Source organism: Crinia signifera, chromosome 3 (genome assembly GCF_055691185.1).
Source record: "Crinia signifera chromosome 3, ASM5569118v1, whole genome shotgun sequence".
Classification (NCBI taxonomy): Eukaryota; Metazoa; Chordata; class Amphibia; order Anura; family Myobatrachidae; genus Crinia; species Crinia signifera.
In genome coordinates this window covers 138,814,623-138,839,927 of record NC_139219.1, presented here as the reverse complement: position 1 = coordinate 138,839,927, position 25,305 = coordinate 138,814,623, and the positions used below count along the sequence as shown (strand labels likewise).

At 42.6% G+C, this 25,305-nt stretch overlaps 1 protein-coding gene across 1 annotated transcript in view; it reads left to right on the top strand.

Annotated features, from left to right (window-relative positions):
* The first annotated feature begins 1,663 nt into the window (after nt 1-1,663).
* ECT2L (epithelial cell transforming 2 like) overlaps nt 1,664-25,305 on the top strand; it is an 83,285-nt gene continuing 59,643 nt past the window's right edge. The window contains exons 1-5 of the mRNA XM_083176588.1: nt 1,664-2,254; nt 9,581-9,693; nt 12,093-12,255; nt 17,413-17,665; nt 24,147-24,280. Of these exons, the coding sequence (XP_083032714.1) occupies nt 2,054-2,254; nt 9,581-9,693; nt 12,093-12,255; nt 17,413-17,665; nt 24,147-24,280 (864 nt within the window). The 5' untranslated portion in view covers nt 1,664-2,053. The remainder of the gene's footprint in view (nt 2,255-9,580; nt 9,694-12,092; nt 12,256-17,412; nt 17,666-24,146; nt 24,281-25,305) is intronic.

The following is a 25,305-nucleotide window of genomic DNA, read 5'->3' as shown; positions in this document are numbered from 1 at the left end:
ATTACAATTTCCCCTCTCCAATACCTTTTGATTTTCCATTTGTTTTCACATTTGATCTGCACTTTTGCATTCGATTCAAGTTCGATATCTAATTTGATTTACATTCAAGGCACAGTGTACATATTTCCTTGGCTGCACAGTCTATTTTTTTTTTCGATATAGAGAAAACTGGAGCGCGCATCGTATCGAATGCCAGTTGAAAGTGTCCTAAAAACCATTAGATTTCGATTAGATTTTGCTTCTATAAGCAAAATTGAATCGAAAACAGGTAAAAATAGAAGCATGTGTAAACAGCTTTACTGGTATTTCATATATGCCTAGTTACATACAGAGTATTCCACTGTGATGTTTATGGTTTATTGAACTGTGCATATTTATGTAATGTATGGCTGATCTTCTGTCTATGTATTTTCTATGCTTGACTTTATAGTCATTATAGCCAGAGCCAGATTAAGGTCTAAATGGGCCTGGAGCTGAATGATCAAGGGCCTATTATGCACAATATTAGGGGTTGTGGCCAGCACCTAATAATGTGGTGGGGGAAGTGACCAGTGTTCTGGTTGGGTGGTCTGCTCATGGGTGTGTCTGTATTTGTGTAAATACTTTCAACTAATTATATATGCCTGGAAAAGGCAGGGGGCTGGCATAAGAAAATGCAGGGATATATATTGGCGGGTGCACTCCAAAGGTGCCTCTTACACATTATGCCACATGGAATGAGCCAAAATTCACACTATGGCACACAGATTGAGTCACAATTCACGTTATGCCACACAGATTAAGGCAAAATTCACATTGTGCCACATGGATTGAGCCAAAATACACACTACACCAGGCATATCCAAACAGTGGCCCTCCAGCTGTTGTGAAACTACACATCCCGGCATGCCTTGACATAGTTTTAGCATTCCATAATAGCAAAACTGTGGCAATGCATGATGGGACTTGTAGTTTCACAACAGCTGGAGGGTCATAGTTTGGACATGCCTGCACTATACCAAACAGATTGAGCAATAATGCACAATATGCTTCATAAATAGGGGCATTAGCGTGCATTAAAAATTTACACCATAATGCCCATTACATGTTAAGACACACATAATCTCCAAACTCCAATTATACCAAACCCCATAATGCCTATTCAAATTTATGCTACATAAGTGTTGCCTACCTTCATGTTCATGTTCATTGCCAGGGGTTCCATGCTCGATGCCATGTGGGATTAGATGCTCATTGCCAATGGGGAATACATGCTCGTGGTAACTTGGGGACAGCCGCCGCCGGGCAGAAATGACAGCCATTGACAGCCGGGTAGAGAGCAGGGGGCTGCCCGGTTGTATTCAGAGCACTGCTATTTGAAATAATACCCCTTTCACACCAGAAAATGCAGGGACTTACCCAGGAATATGGTCCCAGGATCATGCAGGGACATTCCTGGACTGGCCCCTTTTACCTGCATTTTCTGGTGTGAGGGGGAGAAAAAAACACCCTGCCCCCCTTTAAACAACCAGCTATATCTTCGGAACCAACTGACACATTTACATGTAGGCTTCGAATGATTTTGGTACCGTGAAACTGGGCCGTTTGGCTCCAGAGAAATCTGTCCTCAAACAACATGAACAGCCATGAGATTACTTTTCAGAACTGAAAACAATTGGTTTGCCCGCAATATCTCTAGAACCAATGAACCCATATGGACCAGCCTGGTATAAGATTGAAGGCCCAGCGATTTAAGCTCGACTGAGATCAACCTCGAGCTTCTGTGATGCCGGAGGGGGAACTGGCAGCCGATGGAACCGGGTGGAGGTCGGAATTAGCGGGTCCCATGTTATCCTAGGGGGAAAACGTTCCAGGTTTGCCTGGTGGTATCTCCGGTTCCCAGGGGGCTAGCTTGTTGGAAAGCCCTGGCCCTCAGCTACAAAATGGGCCTATTTCGAGAGTGGGCCTGGAGCTGTGTAGCTCCATCAGGCCCATTGTTAATCCGGCCCTGATTATAGCATATGTCATATTTTCTGAACCTCATTAACTCTTTCATGATTTCACATGTATTTGTATGTGTGATGCAGACACTATGACCAGTCCTCGGAGGAACAGTCCTCACAGTGTGAAACGATGGCAGCTGGACAGTATGGGAATCCAGGCTGGAGAGACAGAGATGTCTTTACGAAACAGTACTGCGTTAGATCAGACTGTGAGCAGTCAGACACGCTTTAGCGCCTGGACACCAATGGCAAGCACATCTTTCAACAAACAGGTAAATTAACCATTAATCATTCCAATGTGAGATAGTCCAACTTGCATATTGGTCACTCTTTGTAATCACAAAAGAGAGATTTAACGTAATCCAACAACATATCAGCTGCAGTCTTTATACTTCATTTAGTTGTCCATTGAGTCTGAAAAATTTAAATGATAAAATGTCAGTGTGCAGATAGTGACTGTCAGAATTGCATAAATATACTGAATAGACAGGTTTGCTTCAGGGGAGAGGCCAGTGATGTCACTGCAGCTTAAATTACTGCAGTTTCAGCTTTTTCATTTTCTATTATGTAAAAGTTGAAAATATGCCGGAGGGACTTCTGCAGTGGGAATATGATACTTGGCATAGAACAGAGCTGCAGTAAAATGTCACGTTAATAGTAAATAATATATTTTTCTCTTTGTTCCATTCTGAAATTTAAATTGGGGGTTTGATGTCTTTTAAGGGGCGTGGGATATTAGATGGACAGTGTATAGATGGACCCAAAAAAGGTTTATATGCAATAGGTGGATAGGGAAAGGCGGACAGGGTCAAACTGACAACATTAAAAAGGTTGACATGAGTTTTTCACATTTTGTGTTGTCAATGTCGACATGTCCCCAAATAAGTGTAACATGTACCCTCACATGGTTTGCAACGCTCTGCACAATATTATATTCTCCCTCTGTGCCAACATGGATGGTGAAGTAAGAACAAGCGGTTTAAAAAATAAAAAACAGGAAAAGCTTGTGTCTACTTTTTTCATGTCAACCTTTTGACCATGTGAACATATTGCATGTTGACCTTTTGGGGTAGACCTATTGACTGCCTATATACACACTGCAGATATATCAACTGGAACCACTTTGACAATTATTTTAGGGTGAATTTGAAATTAAACTTTTCATATATCTTTTAAAAAAAAACATAATGGGCGGTATTCAATGTGGCCAGCGAGGAAGTTTCTGCAGCGAGGGAGGCTTGTTTTCGGCGAGGATTGACAAAAACAAGCTATCCTCACCATCTAACCCCCTCACCGGCCGCTACCCACTTCTATGTTCCAGGGGACTCCTCGCATGGCGAGGGTTGCCGCTAATGCAGAGTGGAGACCGTTGCCATTTTGATGGCCGCATTTGCTGTTTCCACCAGCGAGGTGGAAATGGCGAGTGCAGTGGGGTGAGTTGAATATTGACTCGTGAGCTGTGACGGCGAGCTATCGGCACTGTTTGCCGTCACAGCTCGCCAAAGCGCATTGAATATACACCAATGTGTTGGAACATATTTTAAAGAAAATCACATAATTTTCTGTTACTTAATTAGTTTATGAAAAGCAAGCAGGTAGGTAGATTGCCTTGTGCAATGAGTCACTTTCACTGCCTTGCTATTATGTATGTAAATATAACATTACAATAGGACAGTGGTTCCCAAACATTTTTTAATCAAGTCACCCTAGTATACCAGAATAGTTTTCAAAGCACCCCAAGGCCAAAAGAAAAATACATTTACAAAAAATATGAAATTTCGTAAATTTTGTTTGTGTGTCATCCTTAAGTTCAGATACAGTACATGGAAGAAAGTCATTGGACAACACATGTCAACGGAAACCATGCGTTTATTTACAATCAATAGGGGGTAGGTCCACCTTTTGCAGAAATAACAGCAGCTACTCGTCGTGGTAAACTTTCCACAAGTTTGTGTGCCATTCCTCCTGCAGTACAGTCACCAACTGTGGTAGTGTAGAAGGGCGAGGCAATCGTGACCAAAACCTGCGCTCAAGTTCGTCCCACAGATGTTCTATGGGGTTCAAATCAGGGCTTTACGCAGGCCACGCTAGTTGGGTGACGCGATTTTAATCATACCACTCCATTGTAGCCCCCGAAACATGACATGTCGCATTGTCGTCCTGGAACACACAATCGTTCCCATAGGAACGCCACAACGTAAGTAACATGGAGTTATCCAGAATATCTTGGTAGGTCGCGCGATGTCGTGTTCCCATGCACCTGTACGAGATGGCCCACACCATGCCAGCAGAAACAACCCCAGAACAGGATGCCTCCACCTCCAAATTTAACTGTTGGCACTACACATTCTGGTAACAGGCGTTCTCCAGGCAATCGCCATACCCACACTCTCCCATCCGATCGAAACCATGTGAAGCGTGATTCATCGCTCCATAGAACTTGTTTCCATTGCTCCACCGTCCAGTTTTTCCGCTCCTTACACCAACAAAGTCTCTGTCTTGTATTGGTTTTTGGGTACTTGTTTCCTATCTGGGCGCCCGCTACGTTAATTGCGCACCATGCTATTCTCCGTATTAAAATCGGATCGCATCGCATCGGATACCACAAATGCACATACACGATATTGAACGATGCGATGCGATCCGATTTTGTTCCCGCTTTTATAGGACGTTATTGTAGAAGAAAATAGTGTGTGCAGTTCAACTTCAACTGTCTCCATGTTGACTGTGTCAACATTTGCCACAAAAAACAGTGAAAAACTCCTGTCGACCTAATGCCTGTTGACCTAAACCCATGTCGACCTTGGCCTATGTTGGCCTTAAGTCATGTCGACCTTCAACCCTGTCGACTTACGGTGTCGACTTAATAAATGTAGACCTAAGTCTGGTATAAGGACCAAAAAAGTTGATTGCAATTTTCAGTGGACTGATAATGGCAATTTACCGCCCCATTACCAACGACACCACCACTATCCACGTGATCCCGAAGCGTGGCGAGCGGCGGCGGTACACGTCCTCCGACTTTTTCATACCCCCACTATCCACGTCGGCGTGGAGTTGAGAATAGAAAGTGTAGCGAGCGCAGCGAGCCACCGAGCCCGAAGCGTGGCGAGCGTAGCGAGCCCCGCGAGGGGACGCGGATACCTGTGAAGCCCGCGAGGGGACACGGATACCTGTGAAGGTATCCGTGTCCCCTCGCAGGCTTCACAGGTATCCGCGTCCCCTCGCGGGGCTCGCTGCGCTCGCCACGCTTCGGGCTCGGTGGCTCGCTGCGCTCGCCACACTTTCTATTCTCAACTCCACGCCGACGTGGATAGTGGGGGTATGAAAAAGTCGGAGGACGCGTACCGCCGCCGCTCGCCACGCTTCGGGATCACGTGGATAGTGGTGGTGACCAGGGCCTGAAATGGTTATTTAAAAAAAAAAAAAATTTAATTCAAATAAAATATTTGAATAAAATAAATGTGATCCGATACAAAATGTAGTCGGATCGGATCGGACGCCATCGTACAGCATTGTGCACCGCATGCGATCCAATTTAAAATGAAATCGGATCGGATAGCATCGTATGCCATCGTACATCATCGAGTACCGAATCCGATGCGATGCGATCCGATTTCATTACGGTGCCGTACGTAGAAAACCTGGGCGCCCAGATAGGAAACAAGTACCGTTTTTTGTGATCAGAGGCTTGTGAGCCGCAGCTAACCGAGTGCATTTCCTGTCCATCATTTTATTAGCAAATGATCTGCTACGGCGCTTGCTTCCATATTTATACATGTAGGAAGAGTCCATATTCACTTTGTCAGGAAGATTCCATTCTTTCAGAGTTAAACCAGGGTGTCCAATGACTTTCTTCCACATAGTGTATATGATGAGGGACAGGATTCACTTATATGTATATATTTTAAGATTGACTGCCACCAGCCCTGGTTTTATCACACAGTTTCACAACCACTGCAATAGGATTTACAGGTCTCCTACAAAAGATAACAATAGAAAAGTACAATATTTAAAATAACCCACTTAACAATAACTAGAGAAATAGTTTTTTGCTTTCTCTTATTACGAATTATATTTTTTGTGGGTTGCCTTGATTCCTTCAAGGGGTCGGAGACATTAAGAATTAAGGGTCTGATTTTAGTTGGGTATAAATTAATTTGCAGTACCAGAAGATATTATGACTTGTGTCTGTATTTTGAATTAAGTATATCTTAAGGTGGATGCACACTATACGATTTTTGTTAACTATATGCATGATAATGATATCTTTAACGATATCATCATGAATATAATTCAGTCTGTACCCGCTATATTGTTAACGATGCTTGCTCCCTCGGATTGTTAACGATAACCCCTATAGTCTGAACATGCAATCAAATCTGACAATGTCCTTAATGACTTTATGTTTGGCGGAGGTCCCGGTGATGTCACTGAACAACATTTCTAATGATATCGTTCAGTGCAATAAGCTTGTATCTCATAGTTGCTGACTTTTTCTCCCGGAGAGGGCAGCCAGCTCAGTAAAGCAGGGGGGCGGGGCCATCTCTGGGAGGGGAAAGGGCGGTTCGGGGCGGAGCCACAGGGCTGGCTGTCCTATTAGGGGCGTGTTTATAGTGATCTCATCATTTTAGCAGCCCCCCCCCCCCCCCCACCACCACTGTGCTATGCTTGTATTTCAGTCAATGCACGGCAGGGGACGGAGCTAAAAAGCCGTGATTGAGTAATTTAACCCGGGGACCGCCGGTGATGATGGGCAATGCGGGAGGGTTTTCCCCCTTTCCGGGGGTCCGGGAGGAGGACCCAATTTCCGGGACCCTCCCGGCCATTCCGGGAGGGTAGGCAACCCTGTTGTATCTATTTGAACATGGAGAACCCAAGCTGGGCATTAATTTGTAAGTAGAATAAGGGTTTGATGACTTAAGGGGAAAACAGATCGGCCTGTTTTCCCCTTGAACTCCCCCAGCAGCTTACAGGAGGGCTACCTCCTACTTGATGTGACATTTTAAACATGCGATAAATCCCAGGGAGCTGCCAGGGGAGTTCAAAGTTTTGGATGCACCCGTGATGTGCTGCTGATGGTCCGATTCTGATTCAGCTTATGTACTGCCCATAAGATCGCTAGGCTCTAATATCCAACACCTCTGATATATAGGGGGTTATTTTGGTTCACTCTTTCTGACAAAATCCTTCTTAGATGGACAAAACCATGTGCACTGCAGGTGGGGCAGATGAAAAATGTGCAGAGAGAATTAGATTTGGGTGGGGTTTTATTTCAAAGTGAGATCTATATTGCAGTGTAAAAATAAAGCAGCCAGTATTTACCCTGCACAGAAACAAAATAACTCACCCAAATCTGATTCTCTCTGCACATTTTACATTCAACCCTGCAGTGCACATGGTTTTGTCCATCTAAGAAGGATTTTGTCAGAAAGAATGAACTAGAATAAGGCCCATAGTCCTGATCCATCGGAATCGGGTGAAATCAGGCCAAATCAGTGTTTATGTAAATCTGTGTATGGGCACCTTTTTTATACTCCCCTTTCCTAGATTCACCTCAGCTGTTTCCACTGAGCCCTGACATGGGTCACGGCAGTAAACCAGGTTACATTTTTGGTAATGGACATAATTATGAACCACATTTAAAACATTTTAAGTATAATGTGTCTTACATAAAATGCTACATCTCCAGAAAAGAGAAAATAAGTGTACATATTTCTTTATAAGCAATATTAGCATTTTACTCTAATTTTCTCATTTTATGAATGTTCCACATGTATTGTTCAAGGTGAGGAATTCATGGTCCTCATCCATTGCTCCCCTACAATATACCTCCCCACTTGGCCCTATCCCCTCCTGCATGCCACGCTAACTCTCTTTTTCTGCATGTTCTCACCTTGTCCACCTCCTCAATCTCTCCTTCACACCAGCCACTGTCCCCTCTTTCTTCAAGCATGCTCTCATCTTCCCTATTCTTAAAAAAAACTATGCTTGATCTCAACACTCTCTCCAACTACCGACACATCTCTCATCTTACTTTTGCCTCTAAAATCCTTGAGTGTATTATCTACAACCGCTCTCCTATTAACTGCTTAACTCATTCTGTTTGGCTTATATCCTCTCCAATCCACTAAAACTGCCCTCACAAAAATCTACAAGACCTCTTACTGCTAAATCCAAGGTCCACTACTCTCTGTTTATTCTCCTTGACCTCTCAACTCCTTCTGCAAATCCCTCACTCCATGGTGTCCATGATACTGCCCTCTCCAGGCTATCTTCCTACCTCTCTGACCATTCCTTCTGTCTCCTCTCATAACTCCACCTCCCCCAACTATAGGTGTCCTCCAAGGTTCTGCTCTTGGTCCCTTCTTTTTCTTTCTCTTTAAGTAAGCTCATTAGCTCTGTTGACTTACAAAATACTCTATGCTGATGACACTCAAATCTACCTTTCCTCCCCTGTGCTTTCCCCGTATCTCCAATTGTCTTTTTATTGCTATTTATTTTTGGATATCCCAACACATTCTTAAACTCAGCATGTCTTCAAACTAAGCTGATCACCTTTCCACCCTCCCACATTACCTCCATTCTCACAATTTCATAATGTATTGATGAGAACTATGTCCTATAGCCACCAAGTGTGCGCTGTCTTGGAGTTATCCTCAAACTATTCATTCTGTACCATTCTCAAACCTGCTGTTTTCATCCAGGATTAGACACGTTCTCAACCTGGATACTGCTAAGACCCTCATCCACGTTCTTGTCATATTCAGACTGGAATAATGTGATCTCCTCTTATCTGGCTTCCCTGCCAAACGCCTCTCTCAACTCCAATCTATCTTCAGTGCTGCTGCCCAACACATCTTTTTTTTTTTTTCAAACGTACTATGTCCACTTACACCGTCTTGCTTTTAGGAATACAATTCATGCTTCTCACATTCACTTACAAACCTCTCAACCACTCTCCACTCCAGTAATGAGGCACGTGAAAGTGTCCGATGCACGCATGCCTCATTCCGTGGCACGGGGTGGCGATTTCCATGCCAGCAGCAGCTTCATCTGTATCTTGCTTCCCTGACCCAATTTGAGTAGTGGCGGGACCACCACAGATCAGGATTTGGGGTCTTAGTGGCCGTGAACCTAATCTCTATCCAATCAAGCTACTTGGCATTGGTTTCATCCAAATCGGTCCAACAGTGTCCGAATGCATATCGGACAGACATATAGCAGACCACAAATATGCAAGAGATGAATGAGTAACATTCCCTACAATAAACATCCTGACCACAAGTGGATAACCAGCAATGCTCTTTTCTCATGCCATATGTCAGGGGTGGCCAAACCGGTCCTCGAGATCTACCAACGGTCCACGTTTTCCAGGTTACCTGGCTGGTGCACAGCTGTAGTCGTTACTAACTGTCACATTTTCAAACCTGCTGCATTCATTCCTACCATAGATCCACAGGTTGCCTGGAAAACATGCACCGTTGGTAGATCTTGAGGACAGGTTTGGCCACCCCTGCCATATGTGAATCAAATTTAAAGAAGTTATTAAAAGTTACCCCATTATCATTAACACTCTCTTTGCTTTTTCTTCAAAGCTCTTTCATGAGAGGGTTAATCTCATAGGTCACTGGTATGACTTATGGACAGACAAGCAGCGCAAACAATTTCTGCATTCTATTTTAAAGAGGAGCAGCAGGTCACAGCTGAAGTAAGTGTGGAAGCTGGTATTTGGTGACTGAAGGACATTGTGGTCTCATATATTAATGCATAGGCATACTGTACTGGGCTGCTGTCCAGGCAAGCAGAGATATGGGGCATCTGCTTCTTGCCATGCAGGTAGAGAATGCTGCCTGGCTGACCTGATTTTGAATTACAGAAGCATTCTCTGCCTAATTCTAAGTGTGCAGTCAGAAAGTGAATGGCTTATATAGAAATTGAATGTAGGAATTCAAATGCGCACCAATAAGGTCGCTGATGCCAGGATTCACTCATTTCCCCTGGATTATATAAATCAGAGTGTGGCGTGTTAGAAAACATTTTAGGGCTGTATAATTTGTAATAAGAAATCTATACCTAAAAAAAAATGGATTAAAACATGTAGTATAAAAAGGGTGAAGGGATACATATAACCGTCATCTGTGGTGTCAGTCTGGAGCTTACAGCATGGAGTAAGTGAACAAACTCCCTGCTAGACACTCACAGGTTTTAGGTCGATGTCCGGTCCTTAAGTGTGCTCAGCAGCAGATGATATAGGGGCTTCTGCACTCCTTTGAAGTCACAGCGCTACAAGGTTTCCTTACACATCACACTCTGCTATAAACAGTAAGTGGCTGTCAGCATGCTGATGGAGGATGACTGAACTAATCCCCACCAATGCTGAACACCATTAACTGTATGGAAGCATGTGTAGAGACAATGTGGAACCACAAGAGGATAATGTATGATTTTTTTTTTTTCATTTATAACCATGAATTGGTGGGTAGGGACTCCATGTATTGCTTTGTCCCAGTGCCTGCAGGGCTGTTAAGATTGCCCCATTTCTCGTGCATACTATACATATTAGATTCACAATAATTTGTTAGTGATGACCTGTAAATTTCTGTTCCTGTGAATAGCTGTTTATCACAGGCATGCAACTGGCCGTCTCATGAATTGGCCCTTTCCCTACTAACAGAACTCCATGGGTACTAATTTATGCATGCCCCATAGCCGCAAAGTACTGGTTTCCAGAGATTGGTTAGGTCCTGGTCAGTGGCGGCTCGTACCTTTTGGGGGTATGGGGCTGCTTCTGGCCGCAGCCACCATGGGGGTACCACGATGCAGGCACCCCCCTTGTCGCTGCCTCTCCTCCCGGTCACCGCAGAGTTCCCGGCACCTGTGCTATGATGACAGGCACCAGGACTGGCGTAAGCGCAGTGCAAACCTCTGTACTGCGCTTGCGTTCAGCTTCTATGGGCTGCTTCAGCAACAGCTAAGCTAAGCTATAGCTAAGTGTTTATATACCCTTGTTGGTGATATATATATATATATATATATATATATATATATGCAGACACTGGACCGGCACTTCCCACGAAGAAATGAAGTAAAGCTGCGTGCCCTTGTAGAAATTTGTAGAAAGCAAGGTTCCTAGTAGACCGCAAGGTAGCCAGGAACAACACGTCACTGCAGCACTTAGTGAAGAAGGTGAAGTCTTTATTGCATAGCCTCAACGGCTCGTTTCGGGGTAACTTCCCCTTTCTCAAGAGGCAACAACAAGTACAACATACAATGTGACAGCATGCCTTTAAATAGCAGTTATTGGCGCCAATTCGTTGAACGCTGGACATTACTGCTGAGCCCGTACACCTGTGATCAGGTCCAATGGCAATGACGTAAGTGGCTCACACCCACAGCGCCATTGCCCTGGAGACCAAGCACGGTCTTCGGCTTGCAGAGCCGGCGGCAGCGTCTGGATCTCCTAGGCAACCCTCATACGTCATCACATGGAGTCAGACGCGGCTCACACCCGCGTCCAAGTTACCATGGAATCCCGTCTTGAGGGCGCCTGAAGTATCCAGTACCGCAATCGACGAATGAGCTCGTCGATTGCGGTACTGGATACTTCAGGCGCCCTCAAGACGGCCTAGGAGATCCAGACGCTGCCGCCGGCTCTGCAAGCCGAAGACCGTGCTTGGTCTCCAGGGCAATGGCGCTGTGGGTGTGAGCCACTTACGTCATTGCCATTGGACCTGATCACAGGTATACGGGCTCAGCAGTAATGTCCAGCGTTCAACGAATTGGCGCCAATAACTGCTATTTAAAGGCATGCTGTCACATTGTATGTTGTACTTGTTGTTGCCTCTTGAGAAAGGGGAAGTAACCCCGAAATGAGCCGTTGAGGCTATGCAATAAAGACTTCACCTTCTTCACTAAGTGCTGCAGTGACGTGTAGTTCCTGGCTACCTTGCGGTCTACTAGGAACCTTGCTTTCTATATATATATATATATATATATATATATATTTTATTATTACTGTTGTATTTTACTTTTGTAGTAATATAAGACTTATTACGTACATTTTATCTGAAAGTAAGTTACTAATAATTGTTGTTCATTTCCTTATAGATTTATATGGGGTTGCTTTACTGAAGAGGTTCCTGTTGCCAAATTAGACTTTACCACAGTTATGCCCAGGTTTCTCTCTCTGTACATTATGTCCTTCCTCAGTCCTCATGAACTTTGTTCAGCGGCGCAAGTCAGCTGGCACTGGAAGTTCCTCTCTGAGCAGGTATAGTGCTACAAGCTTTTTATTAATATCATAGACATTCTCCATTAATGGACTGTATTTGTTTATACTAGTCAGGTCTTGCAGTAGCCCATTAGGTAGGCCTACACCTGGGTCCTCTTGACAGGGAGGAAGGAAGTGGAGACACCATTTTCTGCTCACCACAGTTTGTGACACTGGCATTGATGACATGGCATGGTACCACTCTCCCAGCCCATAAGCAGCCAACAACTTTATTGTAGAAGTTTCCAGGCTGTTTCTCCACTCTTCCTTGTGGGGATGCTGTGGGGAAATTGAAAACATTATCCAGTGTTAAGAAGTACCATTGAATGCAGTAATGGGTGGGAGTAAACCGTTGGCAGGAGAGGTGTCATGTATTTGTGGAGTGAAGAGGGCTGGTAGGAGTAAGAAGTATAACATTTTAAGGGTTTTGTACTAAAATGTGAGAAGCTTGAATTGTATTTAGAATGGTAACTGGAGCCAGTGAAGGTATTGTAAGTAAGGGGAGGTACTAAATTTGTGGTTTGGAGTAGAGGGAGGAGGCAAGGATAAATTGCAGTTTTAGTGGCGTTGAGATTACAGAGACAGAACTGGCCTGGGTCAGGCATGGAATGGGAGGATAGAAAGTCAGTAATAGAGTTGTGGACAATTTTTATCAAGGAGTTAGGGGGCAAAAAAAGGAGAGAGATGAGTTGTTAGTTGGAGAGAGTTTTAGGATCAAGGATAGTTTTTTAACAATAGGGCAGCTAAGAGCATGCTTGAAAGCAGAGTGGGCAGTGTCTGATGAAAGCTAGTGACTGAGTTGGGGCAAATTGGGATCAGGCAGAAGGATAGATGTAGCAGAGGAGGCCAGAGGGGATACGGTCAAATGGGGAAGTGTAGATGTGCTCAACTGGAGGAGGGACATCACTTAATCTCCAGACACAGGGTGAGAAAAAGGTCCGAGTTGGTGAGATGGATGGGGAGGCATTTCAGGGGAAGGAGGGTGAAGGTTGTCGAGGATTTGTTGGGATGTGGCGCCCTGATGTTTGGCGTCAATAATGGATGTGAAGTAGGGAGTTGATGAGAGCATTGATGGTGTAAGAGACGCCAGAGGTAAGAAGCTTGAGAGTAGATTAGGTTCTTGAAGTATGACTATTTAGAGCTATGTATCCTTCATTGTCACTCGGCAGTACTTGGACATCTTTTTTATATATCTGCAGAATAGACAAGAGAATTGAGCCAGGCAGGGAGGATAAGAAAACTGTATAGTTGGCCTCAATGTTATGCTTAGTGATGGTAACTACACTTCCACAAACTGCAAGTGCCCACCAAAGCATTGTGCAAAATTGGAAACTTCACAGGAACATCCACCAACCTTCACTTTAGAGAAACGTCTTTCTTTAAATAAACATTATTTTTTTAAATTGTTGCTTGATATAATCACATGTATGGCCTAGAAAATGAGAGTGAGAAGATATGCTGTTTTATTACTATGTGACAATTTTGTGGTAAGCTTGATATTACAATGCCTATAAATTAGCATACAGCCACAAAAGGGATCAGTTTAAAGTAATAGATGATTTTTCCATGGAATAACTATGGGGACGAAGGAAACTAAGGTGGTAGCTTTCGCAGATAACCTGCTTTTGTATATCTCCAAGCCCAAAACTACTCTTATACCTATCCTTAAAAAATAGAGGAATATGGCTCTATATCTGGATTCTCAATAAATCAGCATAAATCCCATGGGCTTTATCTGGGCTCTCAAACCTGGCCTGGGTGGGCTAGAGGATGCCAAATTAGATGGGCCTCAAGTGCAATAAACTACCTAGGAATTTATATACCCAAAAATATACATGCCTAAGTATCACTAAAACCATAAAGTCAGCTCTAGATGAGCTAGAAAACTGGAAACATTTAATGTTATCTTACTTAGGACGCATTCACCTATTAAAAATGATGACATTCCCGAAGATTTTATATCCATTACAAATGTTACCACTTCAATTATCTATCACAGACGAAAAACACATTAACACGATATTCCGCAAATTTATTTGGCAAAAAAAACTACCAAGGAAATTACAACAACCTGTAACTAACGAACGAACCTTCCCAATTTTCGCATCTATAACCAGGCATGTATCTTTAGATACATAAGGGACTGGATTCATGATACTTCTAATCACACAGACACGACCATAGATTAGTCTTTCCTACCTCATCAACACTTATCAGCGTTTCTACATTGCCACAAAAAGGAGATTGCACCCTCAATTGCCCAAAATCCCCTTCTGCAAACGACATGGACAGTCTGGCACCACACGAGAAACAAACATAAACTGAATAGCCATCATTCCCTATTTCTACCACTAATGGCGAACCCAGAATTCCAAGAAGGCCAGGCATCACAACCTTTCCAATCATGGAAAAACAAAGGGATTAGGCATGTTCAGGCCCTTGTAAACGACGCAGCATCAGCTCCTTTGAGGGTCCAAGACATGGCTGAAAAATATGCGCTTCCCCGATCACAGGCTCTAGCCATGTATCAAGCCCAACATTACGTGAGCTTGGTTCTTAAATATCTCTCACCTACTGATAAAACTAATGCCCTAGACATGCTGCTATTTAGACCAACATCAGGAAGAAAAGCCATTTCGACCTTTTATCAAATATTACATACTCCAATTGCCCTAGACACCATGCGAACAGGCATATCTACATGGTTGCAGATCTTCCCACAATATTCATTTAAACACCTGCTACGCTCATTCCATTATTCCTGGAAGACAATGCCTTCCTCTATGTAAAGGGAAATGTTTTACAACATTTATCACAACGGTTATCTCTACCCACATAGACACTATGTCATGGGCATTTCTGAAGCTGATGCATGCCCAAAGTGCGGTAGTTCGGGGGCAACATTCAAGCATTGTATGTGGGATTGTCCTCTCATATCCTGCTTTTGGAAACAGGTGCAGGGATTCTCTATGACCTACCTATTAAACAGCCTGCCTTTGATGGCGGAGTGGGCCTTGCTGGAGCGTGTTCCCTCCCAATACACCAATAATACCTGACAGTAAAAAAGGAATGCTTATAATCTCGGCAGTGGCCCGCAAATGCATCCTACATCAGTGGATTCATGCGGACCCTCCAACCGTACAACTGTTTAGGGTGAAACTTTTCCATGTCTTTCATATGGAGTGGGTGGAGACATCCCTACAAAAGGAGGAACGCACAGAGAAACTTTTTCAAATATGGGAGGGCTTTATTGACTCCTTATCAAATGATCTTAAAATACAGATTTATAAATGTTTTAGGTCCACACAATGGTACGAGACTAGGAATCTCTTAGGGGATGCCCCGATAGACCTTCCAGCGTCATAGCCATCTCACGTTTTGGTGGCCCTCCGGCCGTGTTCACCTATACCTTTTGTTATTTGTCTGTTCGGCAAAGTTGGATAAGAAATACTATTACTCAATGTACATTGATTCCATACTGTATTATTGTAACTCCTACAACTGCATTTTGTTGATTGTAATATTATAAGGTACTTGTTTCCTAGAACGGCCACAATCGGGAGTAATCGTGAAACCTTAACTTAAGGTACACGATTAACGCGATGGACCCAATTTCCTTTGAAATCAGGTCCATTTTGCCGGCAAAGGTAAAATCGCGTTGATCGCGTCGGCCGCGTGCATTAACATGGCACGCGACCGGCGTGATGGACCCGATTTTGCCATAGGGTTCAATAAATAAAATATTTTTAACATTGTAATCGCGTTCATCGCGTCGGTCTTGTGCCATTATAATGGCACAAATGCGATAGACGCGATTAAGCACATTTTACATAGCTAACGATGGGAAATGGGCCAATATGGCCCATTTCTCATTGTATATGCCCCCGTCAAGCCTATAAATGAATGCCCCCCCCATTGTGAGCGGCACCCCACGATTGACGCCAACCCGAAGTGTGGCGAGCATAGTCGGTACGCGTCCTCCGACCTTTTCATACCCCCTACTATCCACGTCGGCGAGTTGAGAATTTAAAGTGTGGCGAGCCCCGCGATGGGACGCGTATACCTGTGAAGTAATGCGCGTCCCCTCACTGCGCTCGCCACACTTCGGGCTCGCTACGCTCGCCACACTTTATATTCTCAACTCCACGCCGACGTTGATAGTAGGGGTATGAAACGGTCGGAGGACGCGTACCGCCGCCTCACGCGGGCTCGCTACGCTCGCCACGGTTCGGGTTGGCGTCAATCGTGGGGTGCCGTTCACAATGGGGCCATTTGAGCCATCAGGGGGGTTAAAATTGGGGTCTAGGGACAATTTTACATTGAATCCAATGTAAAATAGGGTCCCAGGGACCCTATTCACATTTGATTCAATGTAAAAATAGGGTCCATCGCATCGGTCGCATCGCATGCGATTTGGTCGCATGCGATGCGATCGACGCGATTTTTCCGAACCGATCAAAATCGGTGTGGCGTTCTAGGAAACAAGTACATATTATAATGCTCAATCCTTAATAAAAATATTTAGGAAAAAAAATAGATGATGCCTGAATATATAAATTTTTGCGCTAATTATTATGAGACCTGGCATATGATTTCAACACTGAAATACTCTAAAATACTTATATATACAAAAAGATTTATTGCACAATATAACAATAGTTTGCAACCGGTTGATGTTTATATCAGTATATATTTCACAAACAATTGGGATGAAAAACCATTAAATAAAAGAAAATATAACATCATCAAATTCTCATTCTTTCATCTGAGGAACATAGGGCCTTATTCTAGTTCACTCTTTCTGACAAAATCCTTCTTAGGTGGACAAAACCATGTGCACTGCAGGTGGGGCAGATGTAACTTGTGCAGAGTTATGTAGGATCATAGACACAGGTGCATAAAACACCATGACGATTGGCTTTATACTTACAGTTTGTTATGCCGCATCCACAAACAGTAAGCGGAATATGAGCAAAAACGGTTAGAGATAACCTGTTTTTTCTTTCATAATTCTATTGCTAGGTGCTCCCAATAGATGATGACCTGCTTGTAGACATTGCTCTTGCTGACTGCTAGACACCGAGGTTTACCCCTACACTAATGCCAATATTGGCAACTTTTATTGTCACTAAAAGATAATGTAAATGTTCCTGACAGGATTGTCTATGGATGCCGAAGTGCACCAAGTTTGGCTGGTTTTTGCCATACACTCCACCAGACAATGAGTATGGAGCCTGGAAGAGACACTATATTTCCTGTGCATGTAGCCTAGATTATCTGACTCCGAGGGAAGCTGCTGAGACATATGGCACATTAAACCACCCTAAGGAAGGTAAAGAGGAGCTTGAGGAAAGGCTGCAGGAGAAATGGCTGCGCAAGATGCTCCGTGAAAGGCTTTCGCTGTATAAGCGTGAGTAGTTGTGTGTCTAGATCAAAACTCAAAGACATATGTATGCATATAAGTGTTTTTTGATGGGACTATGTATGGCATAGGGGTATATTTATTCAATAATATTTGTGGCATATTCCTCAAAATGGTTACCAGCAAGGCACACGGTGAAGAATGCGGTTGTGATCCCAGCCATCAGGAGCCTGTTGTATCCCGAAGGTAAGTACTGCTGTGGGATTAGCATTAGGCTGCAGGGGGGAGAGATGTTAGGGGTAGGTTTAGGAGCAGAGTAGCAAAGCTTTCCATGGGATATTGTACCGAACCCTTTTGAGCTGAGATTAGAGATGTGCATATGTAGGAGTTTGGGCTTTGTTTGAAGCAAGAGTGAGTAACTTGATTTGGATTCTTGTAAACACTGAGAGCCAGTGTAGGTGTTTTCAGAAGGCTACAACTTATGTGAACAATGGTGTAACTGCCATGGTTGCAGGGGATGTGGCTTCTATGGGACCTAGACTACCTCTGCACCCAGACACACCATATAGGATTGTAGCAGCTCTTTCATGGCTTTTGGTGAGAAGGAAGTATCTGCCTGCTCCCTGCCACCCCTTCCCTTTTCCCTAAAGATCAGGGGGAAGGGCACACCTCTGAGAGCAGCACCAGAGTCCCTGGCAGAAGTTCCGGGTTTCATGCTGCAATGGAGGTTAGGTTTTTGAATGAAGATTGGGAATTACCCTTCGAGCACCACAAGAGCCTGGTTGTTAACCCATAGAAGTAGGCTGGGATTTTTCAGCATGGGATATATTCAAGCTCAGCCAGTGTACACTGCCAGCTAAGCACAGGCAATTCAGGTGTATTCTCTGCATACAGCAGCACACTGCACAGAACTCAGCAAACATTGCACAGAAAACGGCAGTCCTCAGGCTGCCATGCAGGACCAGATGGAGACCCGCTCCATTGTCCACATAAGGCTGCCACACCGTAGTGGGTGCAGTGTGGCTGCTAGAGTCCCAACACACAATGCTGCATCACAATTCCTGGTAATGTGACCTGTGAACTTACAGATGGTGTTACAGTGGTTTGAATTGGTATCATAGGTCACGCAGCCACATGCCACCTGCGCACAGTCACTGACACTGATGCAGGGCTTTTTTCCTGTGTGTGTAGTGGTGGTGGGGGGGGGGGGGGCAAAATGCATGTGTGTGCGGTGCGTGTGGGTTTTGTTTTGGGGCCCACAAAGTTCTAGTAATGCCCAAGGATGTGATGCTTCAAGAAAGAACAACTTTCTGTGCTATTTATTTATGGATTGAAGCAGGTGGGATACTTATTAACTAATGACGGGTATTGAGCCAATAGGTATACCTTGACAGACTAAAGGAGAGATCTCCAATTGCCCATCGGAAATAGCGGCGGGTGCCTATTCAATGTTGTCTTTCCCGACAACATTGAAGAGGAATCGCGGCAAAACGAGGCCGACTTTAAAAGCAGTCGGGCTCGTTTTGCCGAGAAGGGCAATCCAAGGCCATTTCTCGCAGCTGCACCCCCTTTTCGGTGCTCGGCAGGTGAAAATCCATATGCAATTCACTCAACAGCTAATGATTTTCCCAATGTGTTTAATACAGTCAAGCTCACCCAACTTTAAACACTGCAATAAACCTCCACACAAAAACAAGCTGATTTCCAATTTATTTTGATACTTTTTTATACAATTTATATTTTGATACTTTGAGCAACAAATTATAACATACTGTATAGTCGCCTCTAGATAAGAAAAAAAAAACATTTAAATGCAGTTAGTGAATGGATGGATAGCTGACCTGTCTCAGTGTTTTTTTGTTTTGTTTTGTTTTTTTAGTTTTTTTTTAAGCAATGCAGTCTAAAGGGGTGTACACAAAGAGCGATCCTTCTAAGCGATTTTGACTACATAGTCAAAATTGCTTGGCTAGTAAAGATCTCTGTCAAGGTTAGACAATTCACCCTATAATATCGCTTCGTAAAAGAGTTGCCAGGCAAGAATATTTTGACTAGATCGCTGGCTGTCTAGTCAAAATCGTTGCTATTCACTATTGAGGGAGATATTCACTAGGAGATCTGCAATGAATACCAAGCAAGTATGTTAATTCTAGTATGGTCAAAATCGCCCATAGACAAAATTGCTTGGTCAAAATCGCTGGTGCATTTAGTCAATACTGTGTTTGGCATTATTCATTTAAATAGTGAACAACTCAGATTAAACAAACAAAGTTAACTCTTTTCCCCTACAAAGTATTTGGATGTGTAATGACATTTCCATGGTTTCCAATTAGTTTAGTGATTAAACAGAGTTATCTTAATGCAAACTAAAAAGAAACTTGGCAACACAACCTTTTGACATTCAGTATCATTGTGTACATAACACAAAATGTTGCCCAAGCAATCTGCTTAGCCCTATACAGTACAAAGCCAATCCAGGAAATATAGCTATCCACTTTCATCTATATGTTGTCAGTGCAAATGTTTTTCATTGTATGTGTACTATTATGCTTACACACACAGTCATAAACTCTGATTGGTGAAGGAGATTATGAGGAGGAAGGGACTTTGTACTGATGGTGAGGAAGAGTGCATAGAGAGTAACCATAAACATTGAAAGGCTTTACATTTTGTTTCTTTAATAAGAGGAAGAATGTAAAAATGACCACGTAAGGTGGCGGTGGTATTATTATTTATTATTATTATGAGTAGTATTATTATTATATTGCTTATTTGATATCACAGTATATTCCTAAACAGTTTACAAGTCGAAACAGCAGTAATAAAAAAAAAATATAGGTTGGAAAGCCCTGAACACAATCAGTACTGAATGTATTGTATAATGGTTTAGCAAGTTTGCTGAGGTTCTTAATGGGCTGTATGGAGATGTAGGGCTAGGCCAGAGGGGAGGTGGGGATGGAAGAGATTAGGGTTAGACTGCAGGGTATGCACTTAGAAGAGGGTGTTAGGCTTTGGTAATGGGAGGTAGGTTAAGGCACAGAGTGTGGGGTTAGGTCACTAGCGAAGAGGATTATTGACAGTCTGCAGGGTTAGGTTTAGGCTGCTGGAGGGGGAAGATTAAGATGAGGCTGTGCAAATGGTTGAGGGGATTGAGTATAATCAATTGAGTATACTTATTTGACCCCTGTCAAGATTCCCTACCTCGAGATGCTGGTGTCGATATTCTGACTGCCAGAATCCCAACCACCGGTCATCCATATGTATCACATTGTATGATTTGATCATCCAGCAGTGTTGGCCAAGGGTCAGGAGGATGTGAAAGTCAAGAAAGAGAAAATATGTGAAATTATGCGTGGACTGTGTAGATGGGATGTAATTGAGTAGCTTACAAAGCTTATTTGGGTGGTTTTGGAATCTGATAAACTTGTCCAGTAAGGTAAATTTTCAAGTAACGTTTATTGTGTGGGAGGGTATTCCACAAAGTGGATACAGCTCGAAACACGTTTTGTAGTTGTGAATTGGAATCGGTAATGTGTGTGGATGAAAGATGCAGAATCATTGCTACAAAAACCTGGCAAAAATCCCTCTTTGGTGGTATCCTATCATCCATTCAATTTAGCACTTGAACCACTTATTCGATATATTATGTTATTACCTGAATGTCAAGGTATACAAATAGGTACCAGAGAATTGTATGTTGTTGCTTTTGCAGATTACATACTTCCCTTTACATCTAACCCTAAACCTTCTGTTCCTACATCAATTGATACCATTAACCGTTTCTCTTCCTTTGTGGGTATTTCAATCAATTTGATAAAGTCTGAAGCTCTGGCTATATATGGGCAAGCAGGGCCGGATTAAGCCTTCGGGGGGGCCCGGGTCACGTTAGACAGGGGGGCCCCCTTGCACTTTTCATTTCTGAAATGTTTTAAATGACATTGTATTTAAATGACATAATATAATCATTCAATATAATATCATTTATAACATAATATAATCATTCAATATAATATCATTTATAACATAATATAATCATTCAATCCTTGTATAGAATGAGACGTAGACTCCGTTCAGGACAATAGTCTTTTTATTCAAAGCAACTCAACTTCATCAGGGGTACCACAAAAGGGACCTTAAAGCGAGGTCTATACAGCGAAGAATGTTCTATATATAGTTTTGTACTTTATAATCAATCAGTAACCTCCATAAAGGTGAAGATTTGTGGCCATGAAGCTATCGTTAAGTGGGAACCGGTCCCTTGATACGTTTCAGAATTATGGCTCTTATTCTCAGTAAGACAACTTAAAAATTAGGACTGTGGAGAACTTAGCCTGTATCCAGAGCTCTTTAGGATAAACCTTCTTCCTGTTTTGCAAATGCTTGGCATTCAAATTCAGGGTCTGAGATTGTACACAAACTTTGTTTCATGTTTTAAAACCTTATTTCATGCACAAATAAAATGTATTTGTGTGTATTTCATGTGTTTTAATGCGCTTTAACCCCTTCAGTGGCAATCCCGAGAATTTTCCGGGCTGTGCCTCAGTGCCCAGTCTGGCAAGTCCGGAAAATTCTTGGGATTGCCACTGTTTTCCCTCTGCGGCGCCGCCTCCTCCCTCTTCCTCCCCCCTCCCCTCTGGGTTTCTTATTGAAATCCCCGGCAACGGCTTATAAAAAGCCGGCTGCCAGGGACAGGGACACGGCGGCGCATGTCCGGGCAGCTGCTGATTGACAGTGCAGCGGCGCTGCCCGGACCTGGGGAGGTAGTGGTGGTTTTTTTTTTAAGGGAGCACTCCCCATAAAAAACTCGCCCAGTGGGGAGCGCTCCCCCCCCCCAAAAAAAAAACTCCACTGAAGGGGTTAATCTTCTCCCAATACCACAAATTTGCTTATTTCCAAGACACTCATTATTTGCACTCCATTTTAGTTAAGCTTCAAGGTTAAGATATTACAAATCCTTTCCATTCCATTATTTGTACTTAAACCCACTCTATATATAAATCCACTATATATACACTCGTATTTGCACAGAATTTTTCTGTACTCTCCCTTACCTTTTTTTTTGCTTCCTGCTATTTGACCGGATCAGTCCATGGATTGATTGACGGCCCTGGATTTGGGGCAGGCATTTTCATATATATAGGTATTTTTGGGGGTTTTCTTTGTGTTTCAATTAACTTAGTTTAGGTTTTTTTTATCCAATGTCATATAGTCATAACGATTTCCTCTATGTTATTAACAGCTACTTGTATTATTATAGTTTTTTTTCTTTAATAAGATGGTATTACGGTATGTGATTCTTCTTTTCAATTCAATTATCCTATGAATCCTACTCTTAATAAGTAAACATAACATATTTGATAATGTATGCATTACAATGAGCTAAATTTCCCTTTATTTTTCTAATTTTTTCTGAATGTTTTAGGATATTTACTTGACTTATGTTAATGATGTGAGACGTTGGAAAATGTTAGAAAATTGTGGTTTGGACCTCCTACAATTTTTTTTTTGTTCAATGTTTGACTTGTTTTGAATATGATATTTGAGGTTCAATAAGAAAGAGTCAGGTTAGGAGACATTTTGAAATAAGCAAAATGATTTATGTTGGTGCAGTTTGATTAGTATTGTATATTGAATATGGGTAGAGTAGCTGTTACTAATGGAGGGACTGACAGAGCGGATTAGCAGACATTAAACGATTGGCAAGGCAGGTCTGTCAGGCAGCTGCATTCAAAATACATTGTTGATGATAAGAATCTATTTTTGGGAAGACCAGTAAGGTGACTTGCAATAATCATTGAAGGAGATAATGAATACATGTCTGTATGACAATGACAATGTGGGGCAGCACAGGCGGTGTAATGGTTAGCATTACTGCCTCACAGCGCTAAGGTCATGGGTTTGATCCCCACCATGGCCCTAACTGTGTGGAGTTTGTATATTCTACCTGTACTTGTGTGGGTTTTAATATCAATTGATTATAGTTCATAAAGAATGTGTTGTCTGGTTGTGCAGGGTGTTGAAACTTGATAAGTTAAGGTGTGTCAAGCTGATACCACAATAACTTACAATACAATACATGGTATTCTCTATCATCCTCCTCGATCATGTTGCCTCTTCAAACTTCTCTATCCTCCCACTCTTTCTTTTTCCTCCTTCATTAATGTCTGTCCTCCCCCTCCTGCATCACTGTTTTTTTTTCTGGCAGATATGTTGACAGTGTCCGGGAAAGTGTTTACATTAGGTTTTTAGATTTTTTTTTCCTTTTTTAAACTTTTTCACATGTTATAATTTTATCATTCACATGTACTCCGACTGGGAGCAGTAAAGGGTCCAAAGCATGGCATGCCAAGTCCCTGTGATAAAATCTACAAATTGACATACAAAAAATTCCATGAAAAATGCATGTCGGCCTTTATTCATGTCAACCATGTCCACCTTGACACCATGTGGGCTATTGACTGTCGACCTAGACACTGTCGACTCTTTATACTATCTATTCTCTAGGGAAAGAAATTGCAACCCTGTTTTTCAGGAGAACTCATTAAGACCAGACCTCCTTGGATGAGCGGCGATTGGAGATCAGCTATAAAATCCAAATTAGCACTATCGAACTCCACGAGCCTTTCTGACCAGGCTGCTGTACAGGCTACACTATGGCAGTTCAAGGTGAGTGAAATTGAAGTTCTTTTTTGATTTTTCCTGCATTGACATTCTAAAAACTTTGTATAACTTTTTCACTTACATTCCCGTTATGCAGTTCATATACATATGGTTATTGATGAACTGATATTGCCTATTGATCCTTCCCAATTCTTATGTTTATTTTAAGAAAAAATCTGTCTTCCTTCACTAAGTACATATATGTACTCAGTAATTATATAGCAACATAACACATAATAATAGAAATTATTCATCAGAAATCTTATAAAGGGACCGTCACCAGTTTCTGTGGTCAGTTGCCTTATTTAAGAGAATAAAACAACTTGGCTTGAATATATGATAAGCCTTATTTACAACAACAACAACAACAACAACAACAACAAAAAAGCATGTATCCAATACAAAATTAGTACTATTAATTAAGCAGTAATTAAACCTTGAAACACTTAGACATTTGTGTTTTTTTTTTTCACATTAAATTTTTATTGCAAGAAATTTCGTTTGTAAGACATTTTGTGTGGGGGGTGGGGGGGGGGTACAGAAAGGAAAAAGGGAAGGGAGGGAACATGTACAAAAGAGAGATACAGAGAACATTTGCATCGAATTGCTTATCTAATGGCAGACATATTTGAACTGATATATATCTCTGATCTGGAAGAGCGGGGTTATACCAGTATTTAGATCAGTTGGTGTATCATCTGACTCTGGAAGTAAATAGGGTAACAATATACAGTAAAGATCAAAGGCTAAAAGCCAACCGTGGAAGAGGTTAAAGTAGAGGCCTCAGAAGAGTCGCTTAACAGGTTTGTGGCGCCCACCTTATCGCAGTAGAGGGACCAACCAAACCATTTCATCATTATTGAGCTTGGTGCAGAGGAGTATTTCGAGCCGGTGGTTTCAAAGGTATAGTGTTTGTGGATTTTTTTTCGTATGGAATCTACTGTCGGGATGACCTCTGATTTCCACTGTTTGGCGATCATAGCTTTGGTGGCTATGAGCACGTGGCCAACTAAATATCTGTCTGCAACAGA